Source organism: Arachis hypogaea, chromosome 11 (genome assembly GCF_003086295.3).
Source record: "Arachis hypogaea cultivar Tifrunner chromosome 11, arahy.Tifrunner.gnm2.J5K5, whole genome shotgun sequence".
NCBI classification, from domain to species: Eukaryota; Viridiplantae; Streptophyta; class Magnoliopsida; order Fabales; family Fabaceae; genus Arachis; species Arachis hypogaea.
In genome coordinates, this window is record NC_092046.1 from 62,772,005 (window position 1) to 62,794,879 (window position 22,875).

General features: G+C 35.9%; 1 protein-coding gene across 1 annotated transcript; it reads right to left on the reverse strand.

Annotated features, from left to right (window-relative positions):
• Positions 1 to 19,741: 19,741 nt before the first annotated feature.
• Positions 19,742 to 21,741, reverse strand: LOC112723918 (alpha-amylase 3, chloroplastic-like). Its single transcript, XM_029290013.2, has 5 exons — positions 21,382 to 21,741; positions 20,758 to 20,888; positions 20,559 to 20,613; positions 20,340 to 20,462; positions 19,742 to 20,207 (listed from the first exon to the last, which is right to left on the reverse strand). Exons 1-3 carry the CDS (start codon positions 21,673 to 21,675, stop codon positions 20,607 to 20,609), a joined length of 432 nt encoding a protein of 143 aa, XP_029145846.2. The 5' UTR covers positions 21,676 to 21,741; the 3' UTR covers positions 19,742 to 20,207; positions 20,340 to 20,462; positions 20,559 to 20,606.
• Between the last annotated feature and the right edge of the window lie 1,134 nt (positions 21,742 to 22,875).

Below are 22,875 nucleotides of genomic sequence, written 5' to 3' on the forward strand. Positions count from 1 at the left end.
TGAGGCATCTCATCCCTCTTAGATATATTACCAAATTTTTGGCATGGGAAACAAGATTTACAAAATTCAGCAGCGTCTCTAAAAAGAGTGGGCCACCAGAATCCACAGTCTAAGATTTTTCTAGCTGTTCTTTGAAGGCCAAAATGTCCTCCACTCTCAGATGAGTGACAGGCCTCTAAAATGGACTGGAATTCTGATTGAGGCACACACCGTCTAATTACCTGGTCAGCGCCACATCTCCATAAATACGGGTCATCCCATATATAATATTTAGACTCACTTTTTAACTTGTCTCTTTGATGCTTAGTAAAGTTTGGAGGAAAAGTGCGGCTAACTAGATAATTAGCTACAGGTGCATACCAAGGGACTACCTCAGATACTGCTTGCAGGTTATCAAATGGGAAATTATCAGCTATAGGAGTGGTGTCATCTTTAATGTGCTCAAGGCGACTCAAGTGGTCCGCCACTAAATTCTAGTTACCACTCCTATCCTTAATTTCTAAATCAAATTCTTGTAGAAGCAGTATCCAACGTATAAGCCTTGGCTTGGATTCCTTTTTAGCTAATAAATACTTTAGAGCTGCGTGGTCTGAGTACACTACTACCTTCGTACCAAGTAAATAGGCTCAGAATTTATACAGAGCGAAAACAATAGCAAGAAGCTCTTTCTCAGTAGTAGTGTAATTAGACTGAGCGGCGTCTAAAGTCTTAGACGCATAAGCAATTACAAAGGGGTCCTTACCTTCACGCTGAGCCAGTGTTGCTCCTACTGCATGGTTAGAAGCATCGCACATGATTTTAAATTGCTGGCTCCAGTCAGGTCCTCTCACAATTGGAGCTTGAGTCAGGGCAGTCTTCAGCTTATCAAACGCTTGTTTGCAATCCTCACTGAACTCGAACTCAATATCTTTCTGTAGTAATCTGGATAAGGAAAGTGCTACCTTACTAAAGTCCTTAATGAATCTTCGGTAAAAACTTGCATGGCCAAGGAACGAATGGACTTTCCTCACAGAGGAGGGGTAAGGCAAACTAGAAATAACATCCACTTTTGCTGGATCTACAGAAATGCCAGTATTAGACACAACATGTCCTAGTACAATCCCTTGTCTAACCATAAAGTGACATTTTTCAAAATTCAATACAAGGTTTGTATGGACACATCTATCTAATACTCTAGATAAACTATCCAAGCAAAGGCTAAAAGAATCACCATAAACGCTAAAATCATCCATAAAAACCTCCATACAGTCCTCAATGGGATCAGAGAAAAGACTCATCATGCACCTTTGGAAAGTAGCTGGTGCATTGCACAAGCCAAAGGGCATTCTCTTATAAGCATAAGTGCCAAAAAGACAGGTAAAAGTAGTCTTTTCTTGATCTTCAGGAGCTATATGGATTTGAAAATAGCCTGTATAACCATCTAAGAAACAATAATGGGATTTACCTGATAGGCGATCAAGCATCTGATCAATGAATGGCAAGGGGTAATGATCCTTGCAAGTGGCTTGGTTAAGACGCCTATAGTCAATGCAAACTATCCATGAATTCTGCACTCTAGTTGTCAGAAGCTCTCCATGCTCATTTCTTATTGTTGTGATTCCAAACTTTTTGGGCACCACTTGTACTGGGCTGACCCATTCGCTATCTGAGATGGGGTAAATAATATCTGCTTCAAGTAGCCTGGTCACTTCTTTCTTGACAACTTCTAAGATGGTGGGATTCAGTCTTCTCTGAGGTTGACGGACAGGCTTTTCTCCCTCTTCTAGGAATATTCTATGCTCACAAACTTGAGGGATGATGCCTACTATATCCGCCAGGCTCTATCCAGTTACTTTCTTGTGTTTCCTCAGCACATTGAGTAACTATTCTTCTTATTGGGCAGTGAGTTCCCTTGCAATGATAACTGGAAACTTCTGCTTGTCCTCAAGGTAAGCATACTAGAGGTGTGGAGGGAGGGGCTTTAATGCCAATTTCTGCTCATGATCAGGCTCTGGATTACTTGGGGCTGGTGATAATGGCAAAGTGCCCTCATTGTCCTCCAAGAGTGTCCCCACACTTGGACCTTGCCCTGTGTATTTCTCTTCTAACTCCTCCTGATGAACTTCAGCCACGATTTCATCTATGATGTCATATTGGGAGATAGAAAGGTCATCTGGAGGGTGCCTCAAAGCTCCATTTAAACTGAATTTCACGATTCTGCCATCTATTTCAAAGGAATAGGTTCCGGAAAATGCGTCCAGCTTGATCTTTGAAGTCTTCAGGAATGGTCTTCCAAGCAAGATTGATGATGGCCTTCCCGAGTCATTAGGGGGCATTTCTAGAATGTAGAAGTCAATGGGAAATGTGAGTCCCTTTATGCTCATTAATACATCTTCAGCAACTCCAACCACTGTAATAATGCTTTTATCTACTAACACAAAACGAGCTGCCGACCTTTTTAAGGGAGGGAGCCTCAAAGTATCATATATAGACAAAGGCATTATACTAACACATGCTCCTAGATCACACATGCAGTCAGAAAATATCACACCACCAATAGTACAATTAACCATACATGGACCTGGATCACTACACTTTTCAGGTATACCTCCCTTTAAAGCAGATATAGAACTACCTAAAGGAATAGTTTCTAATTCATTAATTTTGTCTTTATGTATACATAAATCTTTTAGAAACTTTGCGTATTTAGGTACCTGCTGAATAACATCAAAAAGGGGAACAGTTACCTCAACCTTTTTGAATATCTCTACCATTTTGGGATCAAGTTCCATCTACTTCCTGGGCTTCCTTGTAATTTGTGGAAATGGAATAGGGAGGGCGTTTACTGCAGGGTCTGCCTCCTTAGGTGCTTCCTTCTGTGGTTGATCTTCTACTTCTTTAACCATGTCTTGTATGTCCTCTTCCTCTTCAGCATCCTCTACTTCTACCACCTCTTTAGCTGAGGCGTGTTCTAATGGGATTGGCTCCTCCTGATTCCTCTCTTGCAGTGTGGTTTCGGACCTTAGGATGATGGCATTGATGCCACCCTTTGGATTGGGTAAGGGTTGAGAAGGAATTCCACTGGAGCTTGCCTGTTGAGTGTTTGAAATATTGGGTGGTGCTAGCTGAGAGATGAGAGCTTGTATAGCAGATGCTAGGCCATTAAGTGAACTTTCCATGTTCCTTTGTCCTTGTGCAATGGATTGAAGAGCCTCGTCACTCGGAGAGGAATTTGATTGAGTGATCTGCGGGACTTGTTGTTGGTTGTGCTGTGGTCCTTGGGGTTGCCTCAGGTGAGGTGCTCTGTAAGGCTGGTTCTGGTTCTGCTACCTGTTGTTGTTATTATTCCACCTCTGATATCCTTGATTGTCTCTGCCTCCTCTGTTATTGTTGTCCCTCCGATTCTGGTTAGAGTTATCTCTCCAACCTTGGTTAGAACTGTCCTGCCATCCATGGTTGTAACTGCCACCTTGATTGTACCCTTGGTTGGGGCTGTCATAGAAGTTATGAGTGGCTGCCATAGTGTTGTCTTCCTGCTGAAGCTGCGGACATTCATCAGTATAATGGCTGTAATCAGCACAGATCCCACACACTCTCTGTGGGACTAACTGTTGGCTTTGCTGTGCTTGTTATTGACTCAACTGCATCTGCTTCAGTAAGTTGGTCATCTCACATATACTCTGAGTCAGAGCAGTAGTCTCTTTGCTAGAAGATACCTCTGCAACAGCTTTTGAACAGCCTTGTTTCTTCCTATGATTCCGAGTAGATTCAGCTAAGTCGCTGATCAATTGCCATGCCTCATCAGTGGTCTTGTACTTTTTCATAGACTCATTGCTAGCACTTTCCAATGTGGTCTTATCTTGGGGCCTCATGCCCTGTGTGACGTAGCCGAGCAACACTATCTTATCAATCATATGGTGGGGACATGCTTCCAGAAGGTTGTTGAAGTGCTCCCAGTATTCGTAAAGAGTCTCGGATTTGTCCTGAACAATCATGGAAATGTCTTTTCTCAGTTTATCAGTAACTTCAGCTGGGAAGAATTTTTCTAAAAATTCTCTTCTAAGCGTATCCCAGTCAGAAATAGTTGCTGCGGGTTGAGTGTAGTACCACTCTCTCGCCTTTCCCTCAAGAGAGAACGGGAAAGCTTTCAACAGAATAGAAGTTTCATCTGCACCATCGCGCCTGACAATAGAACAGGCTGCTTGGAAATCCCTCAGGTGCTTGATAGGCTCTTGAGCAGGTAAGCCATGAAACTTAGGCATCAAATTGAGCAGTGCAGTCTTTATTTCAAAGTCTGTAGCTACTGTTGGGTGATGCACTTGAAATGGTTGCATTGTGAAATCAGGAGCTCCAGCCTCCTGGATAGTAATTCTTCTAGGTGCTACCATGTCACCTGCACGTGAATCAACTGAATCAGTAGAACGGGGGCTTGTTTCTTCCTCAAGTGACGTTTTAGATCCGCCCTCAGAGAGGACTAAACGACGCCGAGCTTGCCTTATACGTGAAATAGTTCTTTCAATCTCAGGATCAAATACTGGCAAGCTTGGATCAGGAAGTGAACGCGTCATTTAACGAAAGAAACATGCAGCTCATAGTAACAAAAATAAAATAAAATGCAAATAAATAAATTCCAATCAATAACTTAGCACTCTATTGCAACTCCTCGGCAACGGCGCCAAAAATTGACGTGGCGAAAATTGGCGAGTTAAGAAATTATTATAAGAGATGCGTTGCAAGTATAGTTCTCAACCAACCAAAATTCCGCTTATCAATTTAAAAGGATTGTCACAAAATTAGAATTAAAATACTGGGAGTATGAATCCCAGGTCGTCTCCCAACGAGTTGCAGAAAGATGTGCTATTTTATTAATCAGATATTTTCTAAAAATGGTTTGAGTTGATAAACAGGAAATTAAATCAGAGAATTTATGTAATTTAAATAAAAACCTTGATCGGGAGTAGATTAGTTGGAAGCCCTATTCTTGTTGGAGCACTCTCAAGATTAATTGATAATTGAAGGTTGTCTGCTTAGTTAGCCTTTACTATGTAAAGGAATGTCAAGCTAGTTGGAAAGCTATTTCTATTCACAAGTTCCAATCCTCTCCCTTGAAAGGGATTGGTGTCAGTGACTAGAGGGCAATCCAACAATAAACCCAATTACAATTTTTCTCTTGAGTGTTCCAACTCAAGGTTCTCCTTTCAATCAACTCCCAATCAAGTTATGGAACTACTCGCTCATTATGAATGTAAACTTCACAACATAAGAAAGGGAAATAAAGAAAGACATGATAAATAATAATCAAAAGATCAATTAAAAATAAAAATAGTTCTTGTATTAATAAATTCTAAAAATAATCCAATAGTAATTCTGAATAAATTGAGGACATGGAAGAGTAAGAGACAAGTAAGGAAAACAAACTAGAATAATGAAGTCTTGGCGGAGGTAATAACTCTTCTCAATATCCCAATCCAAAAAAGCAATAAAAACGAATTCCTAAGAACTATCAATATGTAGAGAGAAAACCTAGAGGAGAGGTAAAATCAGATCTAAAACTAAAATTATGCGGAATGAATGTTGTCCTCCGGTCTCTGCATGTTTTCTGGCTCTAATCTGCTTTTCTGGGCCGAAAACTGGGTCAAAATAGGGCCCAAAATCGCCCCCAGCGAATTCTGCAGATTCTACAGATCGCGCATGCCACGCGATCGCGTCATCCAGGCGTTCGCGTCATCCAGAGTTTTGCCTTGCCACGCGTGCGCATCGTCCACGCCTTCGCGTCACTTGTGTAGTTTCCAATCCGTGCGGTCGCGTGAGCCATGCGTCCGCGTCACTGCAATTTCCTCTATGTCGCGCGGTCGCGTGAGCCATGCGTCCGCGTCACTTCTCGCTGGTCATCTCCTCAATTTCTTGTGTTCCTTCCATTTTTGCTAGCTTCCTTTCCAATCTCCAAGTCATTCATGCCCTATAAAGCCTGAAACACTTGACACACAGATCACGGAATCGAATGGGATAAAGGAGAATTAAAATACATAATTAAAAGTCTCCAGGAAGCAAGTTTTCAACCATGATGTATTTTTAGGAAGGAATTATAAATGCATGCTAATCATATGAATTTTGGGTGAAGATTTGATAAAACCGCACAATTAAGCATAATATAAACCATAAAATAGTGGTTTATCAAAGCTCTTCCGGTAAGCAGAAAAATACTCCAAGAGTAGAATGAGTAACAAGCCATTCAAGAGCTTCACAAAATGAGCGGCCCTACAAACCTAATTTAGTTAAAGCTTCCCTCATATCAGATGTCTTCCAAACTTCAGGATGCGAACTTATGATAGCATTTGCAATATCTTTTATTGCCATAGTCATGTCTTTCATATCTCGGGAATACTCGTCTATTATTGCCACTTTTCTTTTTTTACCTTTAGCAGATGAGGTATTAGACACCGATGGAATAGATGATGGTGGAGCTTGTGAGGTTAGACTTGCTGGCATACTTTCATAATCAAAGGGATTAAAATTCTCCAAATGCACCTCATTGTTTGCTTGTATTTCATCAATGTCATCAATATTAACGTATGTATCTTCCTTTTCGCATCTTCTCACTTTTTGTTTACCGGTCTCAACCCGCATTCCATTTGCTAAAAGGTTACCAAGGAGTAAGAAAAGAATGATACATATTTTTAGATCAAGGTTACCAAAAAATGGTGTGTGGAAACAGCTAAAAGGTCAAAACCGCCACTACAACAAATATGGCATTTAGCAACGCCAAATTTTGCAATGCCTTAAAACCGTTCTCTTAGATAGTTTTAGACAACGGTTTTTTGTAGTGTTACTGTTGAATTCAATTTTTCATTATTTTATAGCAACAAATTAAAACCGTTCTCTTTGACTATTTTAAAGAACGATTTTATAACCGTTAGAATGATTTATTTTTAGCCAACTTTTTCGTTGTTTAAAGTATTGTACAAAAGAAACGCATTAAAACCGTTGTTGAAATGCTACACTTTAAAACTGTTTCATTAGATGGTCTCAGACAACGGTTTTTACAGTGTTGCTGTTGAAGTTCATTTTTTCATTACGCTATAGTAACAAAATAAAACCGTTCTCTTTGACTATTTTAAAGAACGGTTTTACAACCATTACAACAGTTGTTTATGAAACAACCATTATCTAATATTATTTAAATAATTATAACAAATTAAATAATACCAATAAAAATAATTTCAGATAATTATATAAATTTAAACTATTTTTCTATAAATACTAAATTTATAAAATACTCAAAACCTATTGTTATAAACAAATAACAAATATTATTTTTAAAAAATAAAATTAAAATAAATTTATAATAAATATTATATATTATTATTATAAATATATAAAAAATATTATATTTTGAAAACATAAAGTTATAATAAATTTATAATAAATATTATTTATTTTTATTATAAATATATAACAAATATTAATATAAAAAAATAAAATTAAAACAATTTTAAAATAAATAAATAAATATATTAAAACAATTTGTCACTAGGAACTAAGAAGGGCCTTCAATAGAATCAGTAGAGACACGCGCTTTCATTCTTTTCTTCGAAACCACAAAGAGCAGCGCTCTTCCTCCCTCCACCTTACCATCAACCCTAACCCACGTCTTCAGATTCCGAGATCAAATCGCAGCTCACCAGGAAGCTCGAAATCGCAAGTCAGCAGGAGCAGGAAGCCCTAAATCGCAACTCACCATCCTCGCACATCATCGTCGCTGTGTCTTCCCCAAATCGTCGCGACCTCCTCCTTCCTGGCATCACTGAGTCTCTCCTCTCCGCGGCTTCAGTGCTTTTCCGTTCTTCGTAGCGTCCTTGCGTCTTCTGCTTCGCTACCTCTCCCCTGTTCTGCTTCGCTGCTTCTGCTTCACTGGGTTGTGCTTCGCCACTTCTTCTTTGCTGCTGCTGCTTCACTGCATTGGTGGTTACGGGTTGTCATCTGTGGTAAGTGTTTTTCTTATCTGATTTGCTGTAGTTTAGTTAGGGCTTGATTGGCTGTTGGGACTTGGGTACTTTTGTTGGATTTAAGAGGAAGAAAGGAAAGTGGTAATGTTTGTGAACTGTGAACTGCATAATTTGGACTGCATAATTGTGAACTGTGAACTACATAATTTGGACTGCATAATGTTCTGGTATATCCCATTTATTAAAGTTGCAGCTATTCCTTGTGCATAGTTTAGTTAAAACTCAACAAGCTAGCACTGTGTAAGCACTTATTTTACATTAGCTTTTAAAAATTCATATGCTGGTATGGGGATAACACTCATTTAAAAAAGGGTACCCAAATAACAGACCTATTTTTTTATCGCACTTGATGATTTTCATAATAATTCAAATAAGTTAATAAGTTAATTCAACGAAACTATCAATCTCCCATTCCCTTTGGAATATTCTAAATTTGTCTTATACACATGTATGATATGTTACTTGATTATAATGGTTGCTGATTAATTATTTAATAGGAAGTTAGAAGTAGTACTCCCTTAGTACTCCCTAGCTTTAGTTAGGCAATTTGTTGAAGTCTGTTATCATTAGTTTTGTTGAGCTGTACAAAGTTAGTTAGAATAGTATAGCCATATATATAGTTTCTATTGTAGCTTAGTTAGGGCTTGATTAGCTGTTGGGACTTGGGTATTTTTGTTGGATTTAAGAAGAAGAAAGAAAAGTGGTAATGTTTGTGAACTGTGAACTGCATAATTTGGACTGCATAATTGTGAACTGTGAGCTGCATAATTTGGACTGCATAATATTTTGGTATATCCCATTTATTAAAGTTGCAGCTATTCGTTGTGCATAGTTTAGTTAAAACTCAACAAGCTAGCACTGTGTAAGAACTTATTTTACATTAGCTTTTAAAAATTCATATGCAGGTGTGGGGATAACACTCATTTAAAAAAAGGAACCCAAATAGCAGACCTGTTTTTTTATCACACTTGATAATTTTCATAATAATTCAAATAAGTTAATAAGTTAATTCAACGAAACTAGTGTAACACCTACCACACAGAGCCTTACGCTTAAGTCGTAAAGCAGAGGTGGCAAGGCATTACGACCTTTAAAAGAAAAGGATATGTACATAGATATAGTTGGATGAAATCATATCTAGGAGTCTTGAAGGATAAGCTAATAAAAAACGATAAACAGAAAATTGTGTCACACTCGCATGGATATTTGTAAAACGGACAGGAAAGATCAAAAGGAAGCTGAAAACATATATATATATATATCAATGTTCCAAAACTTAGATAGCAAGCTCCAGACTCGACCTGTGAAGCTAAGGCTGGCCAGAGTATATGATTATATATAATAAAACTCAAACCACAAAGTAAACCCCTGTATCTCCAAGCTGACCTCTAGGAGGGACAAAACACAAAATGTACATGTGGAGATTCTATAAACATTTATACATAGCCCAAAATCAAGATATAACAGTAAAAAAGGTAGTTCTTTGCTTGAAAGGAGGATATCCAGACGCTCAACGAGGTGTCTCTCGACCTGCATCTGAAAAATAACAACATAGTATGGGATGAGAACCGAAGGTTCTCAGTATGGTAAAGATGCCTGCATAGTTAATGTATAAGGTCCCGGGAAAGCTAGAGGCATTCCTAGAACTTCAACACTCAGACTTTATCTTAAGGATTCAACTAAACTAGAATTAGGTAAGTTATCTAAGATATTCAAGTTCTGAATCTAAATTTAACCTAACATTCTACTTTCTGTCGCTTCTAATCCTCTGAATCTCCCGTAGGACAACCTTCTTCACACCTCCGTCAAGAGGAGTTTCTCAAAAAAACATACACATATAATTCAAGCAAGGAAAACACAGATAGAGAAGCATTTACAGCAAGTAGAACAAGTAGCAGATAAGCAAACTAAAACGACACACACTCAAACAAAGCAAACAAATGCATATGATACATGCCTGTCCTATAGCTGATGAGTCTCATCTGTCGGTTATACAGCCAACCCGACAAGTCCTGGTAGTTAACCATTGGACAGTCCCTCTGTGCGCGCATCCCCAAGCTCAATAATATTCCATGGAGTTAAACTCCAAGCTCAAATATAATATTCCATAGAGTCACACTCCAAGCTCAATAATATAGTATTCCATGGAGTTGAACTCCAAGCTCAACAATATAGTATTCCATGGAGTTGAACTCCACGCTCAATAATATAGTATTCCATGGAGTCGAACTCCAAGCTCAACAATATAGTATTCCATGGAGTTGAACTCCACGCTCAAATATAATATTCAATATTCATATATATGCATGCACATGGGAGAATCTGGGGAGTTAAAGTGCCTGGTCACATCTTGTGACAGAGGGTCAACAAATAGTCTCAAATACACAAGCTACATGATAATCTCTTTCTTTTAAAATATCGCTTTAAATCGAAAACTTCAGCTCTTATAAAAACTTTGGTAGTACCTCCTTTAAAACTCAAATTTCTGCCACTCTTCAAGTGTCCCAACTACCAAACCAAATACCTCTCAATCATTCAATTCACTTCCAGTAACAAATTATTTCAAAACCAAACAAATGCCAATATTAAATCTTTTTCCAAACCGACCAACTTCAACAGCAAATTATTGACAACAGCTAAACCTCACATTTTATACCGTATACACAATCCATCAATTATTCATTCATTTCATTCCTATCTTAAGGTCTTCTAGCCTAAGTTTTCACATGACATTAAACATTAACTACGAGAAACCAAAACCATACCTTCGTACGGAATCAAAATATTTGAAGTTCCGGAGAAACTTTCTGACTGAGCTATCGAAGAAGAAAATGTCCAGAATCGTCTATGCCTCCTAAAATTCCCGTTGGCCAAACCCAAAGAAAAGATGAGCTATGTCACTGTCAACTTCCACTAATCAAAAATGGTGCCAACGTGTAGAAGAGGAGGTTACGAATACTCTTACCGGATTAGATTTTTTATTGGAGTTACAGATTTCAAGAAATCGAAGCCAAAAGCTTGGAAGAGTTTACGTTTTCTCTCTTTCTCTCTTCGTTATGCTCTTCCCTCCCTCTTACGATATTCACGTGTATATATATATATATGACCGCCTTGACTTTCTTTATTATTATGTTTAAACCGCCTTGGGTTTCTCTCTCTCTCTCTATATATATATATATATAACCTAATGCATAATGATAATAATAATATATATGTAACCTAATGTAAAGTATAAATCACCTTTTATTTTCTATGCTTTATAATCAATAATAGTAATAATAATACTAGCAATAGTAATGATGGTCATGTAATAATGATAATAATAAACGTAATAATAGTAATAATGATAGTAATGCAATGAATATAATATATATAAACTTATAATGAAATTTAATACTTACGGCAGTTATATACGATGTTTATAATAATAATAATAATAATAATAATAATAATAATAATAATAATATGGATTTGATTAAATTTAAATTATTATATAATTAGTTCAATTACTGATAATAAAAATAATTTTTCTAAAAATAAGGAATTCTATTTTTATAAAATAAATTATAACTTATTTATATTTATATTTTTAAAACTGAGAGTCGCTACATTTTACTTACCTTATAAAAATTTACGTCCTCGAAAATTGATATAAAATGAAAAAGATTCATACTAACGTAACTTTCCTTCTTGAACATGTCAAAGAGAAATAGAAAGATTTGATATGGTTTGTTTGTAAATCCAGGATATTCTTATGGCTTAAAAGTCTACGCAAAACGGAAGATACAAGATAGCTCGATGCAGAAAGGTTATAAGGCAGGCCGGTACTAGAATGGCGGGTTTATCGTCCCTAATACTCGCTTCATCTAGCTCCTAAATTCTGCCGATTCTAATGGTGTCACCTTACGTAATACAATCGAAACTGGTTCAGCTTCTGACACTAAATCTGTCACAACTTACCTTTCTCTTGACACCTAACTGATTATCAATTACGGGTTCAATCTATGTCATGTCTCTTCCTCATAACTTACCATCTCTGGGTTTCAGGTAATTATCCTGCACAGCTCTCAACATTTCCAGTTTCATATGTATAACTTAAGTTGTATACTTATAATAGTTCGACGCACTACTGCTGCGCCACTCTTATTATTATTCTCCAAGAATTTAGTCACTTTTCTAGGCTAACCAACTATCGTTTTATCTCACCATTCGAAGGTCTTTAGTCGATCGCTTAGTTGAAAATCACAAGGCTCATAACTCGGTAATGTACTACAATGAATGCTACGTGTTATTTACTATGCAAGGCAGTCAGAAATTTCGATTATCAGTGCGTGATTACCTCTAATCGGAGTATATGTGCTTCCAGCACCATCTGCTGTCATAGTGAACACGCGTCCCTGATGTTGTGCCTTTCCAGCTTCTTGATTCTTCTTCTTTTCTGGACAATTCCAAGACAAATGGCTATCTTCACCACAGTAATATCATACACCTAAACCAACCCTGCACGGAGTATTCAGGTGGTACTTTTCACACCTCCTACAAGTTAAATCATTCGATGGGGTCTGAGCTTGCTTTCCTTTGCCTCTTCCCTGACTGTTGTTATTACTGAATCTCTGGAAGTTATTCTGACTCAAATGTGGTTGTAGGGTATAACTGCCTCGCTTAAAATCTTGTCCTCTAGAGGCGAAGTTCCTTCCCTGATATCTCCTAACAAAAATTCGCTGATCACTCTTATCTGATGTCGCCTTTCTCAGACAATCCTCAGCAACTTACTTTTGTTTACCAGTTCCGAAAACACTCTGATCTCCATTGGTGCAACGAAGCTCAGAATATCACTTCAAAGACCTCCCTCATACTTAATACATTTCCACTCAACAAAATCTTCAGGCGCACCTTGACAGATACGAGAAAAGCGACATAACTCCTCAAACCTGCTAGTATACTCAGTAACAGTCATCTGTCCCTGCTTTAACTGCATCAGTTCAAGTTCCTTGGCATTTCTGGCTGAATTAGGAAAGTATTGCTTATAAAACTCTGTTCGGAAAACCTCCCAAGGAATCACAGCGCCATCTGGCTGCAGGATACGTCGTGTCCCCTACCACCAATACTGAGCCTCACCCTGCAGCTAATAAGTTCCAAACTCAACCCATTGCTCCTCAGGAACCTACTGAGCCTGCAGTGTCCGTTCCATAGCCTGAATCCAATTGTCTGCATCAGTGGGATTTGAGGTTCCCCTGAAGGTCAGAGGGTGAACTTTCAGAAATGTAGCAAGTGTCATGGGACCGTCCTCATCATTATTGTTTCCGTGATTACCCTGGTTTATCTGATTATCCAGTGCCTCAGCTGTCGCCTGCATAGCCGCAGCCATATTTCCCAGGGTAGCCATGAAGTCTACTGGATCATTCCCTGCTGGGCCAGGAGTAATGGTGCCTTTCCTCCCTCTACCTCGCCCGCGACCGCGTCCGTGAGTCGACATCTGGTCCTTTTACACACCAAACAAGTGATATTAAGTTGATCAGTCTCAATATCGCAAGTCTAATGCTTCAAGTTCCAAATGCATGCTCATAAACATTGCCACATATATCAATCAGATATCCTAATAGCACATACACACACCCAGAGTATGCCCAGAAGCATAATCAGTCCATCCCTCAGGCTCTACAGGAACGAACTGCTCTGATATCATAATGTAACACCCTACCACACAGAGCCTTACGCTTAAGTCGTAAAGCAGAGGTGGCAAGGTATTACGACCTTTAAAAGAAAAGGATATGTACATAGATATAGTTGGATGAAATCATATGTAGGAGCCTTGAAGGATAAGCTAATCAAAAACGATAAACAGAAAATCGTGTCACCCTCGCATGGATATTTGTAAAACGGACAGAAAAGATCAAAAGAAAGCTGAAAACATATATACATATCAGAGTTCCAAAACTTAGATAGCAAGCTCCAGACTCGACCTGCGAAGCTAAAGCCGGCCAGAGTATATGATTATATATAATAAAACTCAAACCACAAAGTAAACCCCTGTATCTCCAAGCTGACCTCTAGGAGGGACAAAACACAAAATGTACATGTGGAGATTCTATAAACATTTATACATAGCCCAAAATCAAGATATAATAGTCAAAAAGGTAGTTCTTCGCTTGAAAGGAGGATATCCAGACGCTCAACGAGGTGTCTCTCGACCTGCATCTGAAAAATAACAACATAGTATGGGATGAGAACCGGAGGTTCTCAGTATGGTAAAGGTGCCTGCATAGTTAATGTATAAGGTCCCGGGAAAGCTAGAGGCATTCCTAGAACTTCGACACTCAGACTTCATCTTAAGGATTCAACTAAACCAGAATTAGGTAAGTTATCTAAGGTATTCAAGTTCTGAATCTAAATTTAACCTAACATTCTACTTTCTGTCGCTTCTAATCCTCTGAATCTCCCGTAGAACAACCCTCTTCACACCTCCGTCAAGAGGAGTTTCTCAAAAAAACATACACATATAATTCAAGCAAGGAAAACACAGATAGAGAAGCATTTACAGCAAGTAGAACAAGTAGCAGATAAGCAGAATTTAGCAGATAAGAAAACTAAAACGACACACACTCAAACAAAGCAAACAAATGCATATGATGCATGCCTGTCCTATGGTTGATGAGTCTCATCTGTCGGTTATACAGCCAACCCGACAAGTGCTGGTAGTTAACCATTGGACAGTCCCTCTGTGCGCGCATCCCCAAGCTCAATAATATTCCATGGAGTTAAACTCCAAGCTCAAATATAATATTCCATGGAGTCACACTCCAAGCTCAATAATATAGTATTCCATGGAGTCGAACTCCAAGCTCAACAATATAGTATTCCATGGAATTGAACTCCAAGATCAAATATAATATTCAATATTCATATATATGCATGCCCATGGGGAATTCGGGGAGTTAAAGTGCCCAGTCACATCTTGCGACAGAGGGTCAACAAATAGTCTTAAATACACAAGCTACATGATAATCTCTTTCTTTTAAAATATTGCTTTAAATCGAAAACTTCAGCTCTTATAAAAACTTTGGCAGTACCTCCTTTAAAACTCAAATTTCTGCCACCCTTCAAGGGTCCCAACTACCAAACCGAACACCTCTCAATCATTCAATTCACTTCCAGTAACAAATTATTTCAAAACCAAACAAATACCAATATTAAATCTTTTTCCAAACCGACCAACTTCAACAGCAAATTATTGACAACAGCTAAACCTCACATTTTATACCGTATACACAATCCATCAATTATTCATTCATTTCATTCCTATCTTAAGGTCTTCTAGTCTAAGTTTTCACGTGACATTAAACATTAACTACGAGAAACCAAAACCATACCTTCGTATGGAATCAAAATATTCGTAGCTCCGGAGAAACTTTCTGACTGAGCTATCGAAGAAGAAAATGTCCAGAATCGTCTATGCCTTCTAAAATTCCCGTTAGCCAAACCCAAAGAAAAGATGAGCTATGTCACTGTCAACTTCTTCCACTAATCAAAAATGGTGCCAACGTGTAGAAGAGGAGGTTACGAATACTCTTACCGGATTAGATTTTTGATTGGAGTTACAGATTTCAAGAAATCAAAGCCGGAAGTTCGGAAGAGTTTACGTTTTTTCTCTTTCTCTCTTTGTTATGTTCTTCCCTCCCTCTTCTTCCCTCCCTCTTACGATATTATATGACCGCCTTGACTTTCTTTATTATTATGTTTAAACCGCCTTGGGTTTCTCTATTACATATATATATATATATATACACGTAACCTAATGCATAATGATAATAATAATATATATGTAACCTAATGTAAAGTATAAATCACCTTTTATTTTCTATGCTTAATAATCAATAATAGTAATAATAATACTAGCAATAGTAACGATGGTCATGTAATAATGATAATAATAAACGTAATAATAGTAATAATGATAGTAATGCAATGAATATAATATATATAAACTTATAATAAAATTTAATACTTACGGCAATTATATACAATAATAATAATAATAATAATAATAATAATAATAATAATAATAATAATAATAATAATAATAATATGGATTTGATTAAATTTAAATTATTATATAATTAGTTCAATTACTGATAATAAAAATAATTTTTCTAAAAATAACGAATTCTAATTTTATAAAATAAATTATAACTTATTTATATTTATATTTTTAAAACTGAGGGTCGCTACAACTAACAATCTCCCATTCCCTTTAGAATATTCTAAATTTGTCTTATACACATGTATGATATGTTACTTGATTATAATGGTTGCTGATTAATTATTTAATAGGAAGTTAGAAGTAGTACTCCCTTAATACTCCCTTGCTTTAGTTAGGCAATTTGTTGAAGTCTGTTATCATTAGTTTTGTTGAGTTGTACAAAGTTAGTTAGAATAGTATAACCATATATATAATTGCTATTAGTATTGTAATTAGTGTGATTCTTCATTAATGCAAGTTTATCACTTACTTTCATCTCAATTTCTCTGGTTATGTGTTCTTCTCCACTCACACATCAAATTTTAACATGGTGCGGTGAGCGTGGATGGAGGAACATGGAGAATCTGATTGAAGAAAGAGTGACTTGTTCTTTGATTCGTTCATTAATGAGATAAACTTTAAAGCTTTTAGCACACAGTGGAGGAATCTATTAAACAAACGGCCTAAATTCACATACATTTTATGGGATAAATTTTAAAGCTTTTACCACAGGTGTTAATCAATTAATTCAGTCAATAGCAAATATTTAATATAAGAGGATATTTTTTCAGAACACAACTAGATTATTGGTCCCACATTTAAAGCAGTTTGGCCTTTGGTACAAGTCCACTATTGTTGTGTTAGGAGCTTAGCTATGGTTTTTGTTTTAATTTTTTAACCCAATTTTGGCTAGTTGGGTACTGTTTGGTTTATCAGTTATTATGCTAATTTTTATATTGCTGCTGATTGCCATTTTCACTTGCTGCCATTTAATTCATAAAAATTGAGCTTGATTAGTGCTGATTTGGTTTTAGTGAGTTCATATGGGTTGATTTTGTTGTTTAGTGCTGATTTTGCTATTTGTGCTGATTTGGTTTTAGTGAGTTCATATGGGTTAATTTGTTAAATTCAGAAATATCATATTTAATGCCAGAATGCTGCCAAAATTTCTAAAAATTTGTGTTATTGAATTCCAATTTGTGAATCGAATTTGGTAATTTGTTACTTTAGTTTAATTAGTTTCTGTTTCTGCTTGCCATTTTCTGTTTCTGCTTCTTCTGTAGGTTCTCAATTTTTTTCCCTGGTTACATTTTCTTAGTTTAATTAGTTTGTTCAGTTTTTGTTAAATTAGTCAGTTTAGTTATGCATGTTTAGTGGATTATAGGTGGTTAGGAAGTATACTAATCTGATTTGTAGTGGATTTAGGTTGAACTTTTTGGTTGTTACTGATGCCTGGAATGAACGGTTTCAAATTGTTATAGTGCGTGCTGTTTTATCCTTGTTAATGGCTTATTATGCTAATTTTTATATTGCTGCTGATTGCCATTTTCGCTTGCTGCCATTTAATTCATATAAATTGAGCTTGATTAGTACTGATTTAGTTTTAGTGAGTTCATATGGGTTGATTTTGCTGTTTGTGCTGATTTGGTTTTAGTGTTGATTTTGCTGTTTAGTGCTGATTTTGCTGATTAGTTCTGATTTGGTTTTAGTGAATTTGTATGTGTATGTGTGGTGTGCCTTTTAACTCTATATAAATGCTGTTTGAATTGGACTTATAGGCTGCTTCTAAGGAAAATAATGAACCACCTACTCAAGCAGAAATATTTGTTGAGACTCGCCAAAGCACAAAGGGAAAATCATTGGATGAAGACACTCTGGATGTTATTGTAAGTATTAATTAGGAGTTAATTTGGTTAAAAAAGGTTTTAGATTTCTTGTGTCTTGGCAATTTTTCCATCACTTGTGGTTACTTTTATGCTTGCGTTGAGTTAAAGAATCTTGACATTATTTTTAATCTCTATTATTTGTTTCGATGTTGTCAAATGATATATGCCTTTAGTCCAATTGTGTATTCACTCTTATTTTATTACTATTATTTTTCTTCACATTAATATATGCACATTTGCAAGCTGAGAATAAAAAGTCTAAAGAATCAGCAATTAGAGCTTTCCAATCCATATTTGGGAAAGAGAAGGCAGAGAGAGTGCGATGTCACGGAAGAGTTACCACACCAACTTTGTTGAAGAAAAATGAGGAAATTGCCACCCTTAAACAGCAACATGCAACTAAGAAAGCAACATTAGAGAATAAGGTTGATGTGATGCAAAAAGAAGTAGATGAACTAAAATCGCTTGTTAAGATGATGCTGCAACAAAAAAACTCAGGAGTGGACCTTGACATGTTAGCTGCTCAATTAGGAAGCACTTTAGGGAATCCAAACAATGATGCGCATGAAGAGGTATTATTTGTTGTTAAAGTTTCTATATGTTCTCATATCTTAAATAATTGTTGATTATGATGATCTTGATTCAATTGTTTTGTTTATCTAAATAGAAGAATGTTATGATATATATGTTTGTCCTCTTTCTCTCGAACATTTTTATTTAACATTATTAGTATTAAAGATCTGTAGTTTTATATTTGATTTTTTTTTTATGTTTACAGGAAAACTATGTTGAAGGAAAAATCGAACTTGATTAAGGTCAACTTTTTAAAAGCAAATGTTACAGAGTAAAAAGTCATGAACTTGTGGACATGATGACTATTTGCTACTTAGCTATTTCAACTCTCTTTTGTTATTATATTTTTTGCAAACTTAGATGATATTGTGGATCTTACAACAATTTTTATAAGTTAAATTTGATGGGAAATGTTCAATTTTTTTTCTTTAGTGACTTAATTCAAATAGTTTAGATTATTTATTGACACTAAATAATTTAAAAAAAAACTGAAATTAATTTCATTCACGAGAAAACTATTGTAAATAAAAAATTATATATCACAAAAAATCGTTGTCAATAGTTACAAAAGACAATGATGTTAAAACCGTTGCCAAAATACGACTCCATAGGTAACGCTTTAAAACCGTTGTTTTAGATTACTATAAAATGGCAATGGTATTAAAATCGTTGCCGAAAACGACATCAACAGTAACGCTTTAAAACCGTTGTTCTAGATAGCTATAAACTGGCAACGGTTTTAAACCGTTGCCGAAACCTGGCACCAACGGTAACGGTTTAAAACCGTTGGCTATGTGAATAATAAAACCACAACAGTTTAAAACTGTTGCCTATCCAGTTATGGTTTTAAACCGTTGTCATGTTAATAGGAACGGTTCGAAACCGTTGCTTATTGAGTAACGGATCAAAACCGTTGTTTAAAATTTTCCATCAAAACCGTTGTCTATGCCACTAACTGTGGCAACGGTTTTTCTGTTACCGTTGTCTTAGGTAAAAAACCGTTGCCTTTAAGCATTGGTAACGGCCGCATATACCACAGGTCAAAAACCGTTGCCAAAGCGTTGCCTAAAGTTTTGGAAACGGTTTTTCAATCTACGGCAACGGTTTTTGACCGTTGTGGAAAGCCTTGTTTGTTGTAGTGCGCAAAACAAAGAGCACCCACAATAATACATATAAAGCCCAACTAAGGATCTTTTCGAACTTCAAGAGATATTACGATCCAATGAGTTTTCTTTCTTTTGACAAAGTAGAGATCAACCATATTGCTATTCTTTCCCTAGACTAAAATGGATATACTCCATAACTCATTTACATTTAAACTGAAAATACATTTCTTCTTTGTATTTTAGTTGCACCAATAATTCAATGGTTGTTCACTCTATTGATCATTATCTAAGCATCTTATGAGAAAGTGTTTGATTTAAAATACTTAAATACATAGGAGATGACCTATTAGAACCATGACCTATAGAGTATCATTGTACTATCATCTATGTGACAGTTGACACTCACTAAAGGAACAAAGAGCAATAGATGAAATAGCATATACATATATTGAAGCAGCAATAAAATGAAATAAAAAATTGAAAAAAAATACACAATGCTTAATAATTTTGATGTACCTGGCCAAAAACTAAAGCCCTTTTTAGGTCCAATTATATTAGCATCCTCCTTCAGGTAGCTGACTAGAGGAACCTTGAAATCTCTTCCTTTGTGTTGAAACCAAGCACCAGTTTCCTCATCCTGGGTCGACAGGACCACACAAAAACATAATAACATGAGGCAAAAAGAAAAGTTCAGTCAAGTCCCATAGATCAATCACAAATCCAACATGAATAAATTAAATCTCAAACAACAACTTGCTACAAAACAAACCTTGAGAATAAAATTAATTGCGGAGATTACACTGTTGGATGTAAGATCAATCTTGACCTCATGAAAATTATCTCCTTCAGAAGATGACGTTGATTTCTTCAAAGGTGTCTCAATTGCATAGTCCTAAAATTTTTTACTTTATAGTCAAACTTTTTGCATCCCAATAAGGATCAAGTGCCATGTGTGAGATCATGAGAAAAACAAGAAAACTTTGTATACCTTTATAGGAACAGATCCTAGGGGTATCATATCACGAGGAGGCTGATCTCATTCACTGCATAATCAATCTTTTAGACCCAATCGTGTAACTTAATTTGATCAATAACAACAGAACTTAAAGAAAGTACAATCATCAAGAATTTCAAACAAAATAAGAGTTGAAGAAAACCAATAACACTTAGTTTAGCATTGATGTTACCTTCCAACATCATCTAAGTGGGAAACTCCCCAATGAAGAATCCATTTCCTAGGTAGATTGCAACCTACAGTTAGCTCCCAATTTCTCAAGTCTTTCCCCTGATCCAATCTAACAAAGATCTTTCCCTCCAACTGTAGATTCCATTCCAAGTAAGACAACAGTTCATCAATGCCAAAGACCAAAATTTATTGTATAACAACACAATAAGAATTAATAAACAAATTAAAGATGGGAAAATAAAAAATACTGTCTTTCATGTTAGGTTAACTACTTTTTGAAAAAGTGCAACATACAACTTATTATATACTACTACACTATTACCAATCTATTTGATTGGTCAAAAAATCAAACGAAACCAAAAGAAAACGAAAAGCAAATAATATCCAACAACAATAAAAGCTGATTGAGCTGATCCAAACATTCAACCCCCCCCCTTTCAACCTTTTTTGAGGGGGAAAAAATCACAGAACAACTCTAAATTCTAACGATACCCTTTATTTCTTCTCAGTTTCCCTATAAAAAACTATTTTTTCTGGGTATTCCATAACTTGCTCCACAAAGCAAGCAATATAAGAGAATTAAAAAATAAATTAAAAAAAAGAGGAAAATAGAGAGGAGAGAGACCAATTCAGTTATGTTGATGGGAAAAATCTTGCTGAATAATACATCAGAGGATTGAAGGGGCTCGAGGGTGTCAGTGTTTGCGGCAAAAGCTTCAAACTTTGGAGCGTGGAGCTTGTAGGATACCGACCAAGACCAAGAGGAACTCTTGATGATGGTGGAAGAAGAGAGAGAAGAAGGTGGAGGGAATAACAATGTCTTGGGCCTTAAAGAGCGGTGAATAATGGAAATGGGGATGCCTCTGTGTGTGTTGAAGCCGGAGAGTGGTTCCAAAGTGAGGGTTGTGGACATGCTCATGCTGAAAGCTCAATGTTGAATGGTAATGAGAAGAAGAAAACGAAGAAGAATAAGAAGATGCAAAAGGAATTTATCTCAGTTTGCGGCAACTTTTATAATTTGGACAGAGGTATTTTTGATATTGCACAGTTTAAGTAAAATTTAGGTGAGAATTGATTTTGAAATCAGACCAAAGTAAGTCTGATTTGTAAATGGGGGTAAAATGAGAATTGGAATTCTCACCTGAATTCAACTTCATGTTTTTTTTTCTATTCCAAAGCAAGGAATAGAATTCAATTCATCTATGATTTCAAATCAGATACATTCCAAGCAGGCTGTATGAAAATTTTATGTGAATTTAAATGTTCTTTGTTTGCCAAAGTATGCCTTCTGATAGAATAAATGTTACATTGGTCCCATAATTGTCCTCCGTATACATGGTTTGCATGGTTGTTTTTTTAGAGAGTTTGGAGGTTAGCAGAAAAAATGCGTATTAGACAGTGATATAGGATTGGTTACAAATATGAAATTGTGCATTTCTTAGTTATGGATTGGTATATTTGAGAATGACCAGATCTTAACAGCAAAATTTTTCAAGTACTTATGATTATATATTTCTTTTTATTAATTAATAGCTTCAAGTATTGTTTCCTAAAACATCAAGCACAACTTTCAACGTTTTAACTTGTTCTTCACTACACAATTATGCTTGCCTCGAAAGCGGTGTCTAAGTGTTGTTTTTTTGTCGAAAGAGAAATCACCATTTGATATTTTGAAACTATTTTTTTTCTTAGAAGCTCTTTCTCAGTATAGCCTTCTAAGTAATAAATATAAATATGGCTAGGATAAATTCTCACATTAATGTCAAAGAATCTGAAGTGAATATTGCCATTGTTCAAGACTGCAAGAAAATCTTCGGAATATTAAAAAATACTTAAATTTATAAGAACTCGACTGTAGTTCTGAATAATGGAACGTATAAATGATTTCAGTTAAAATAATTTCTGTTTATATATAACAGAAAAGACTCTGTAAGGACATTCATGTAAATTTCAGAGATTGTATCACTAGAAAGTCAATGATATTTTCAATTATGCTAATTTGTTGGGTAAAATAAAATAAAATAAAGATGATTGAGAGAAGGGATTTGATTGATTTTATCTCATGATGTCTTTTGTGAAACTTATTAGTTTAAACTTTAAAAATATTTAAATTTCAGAA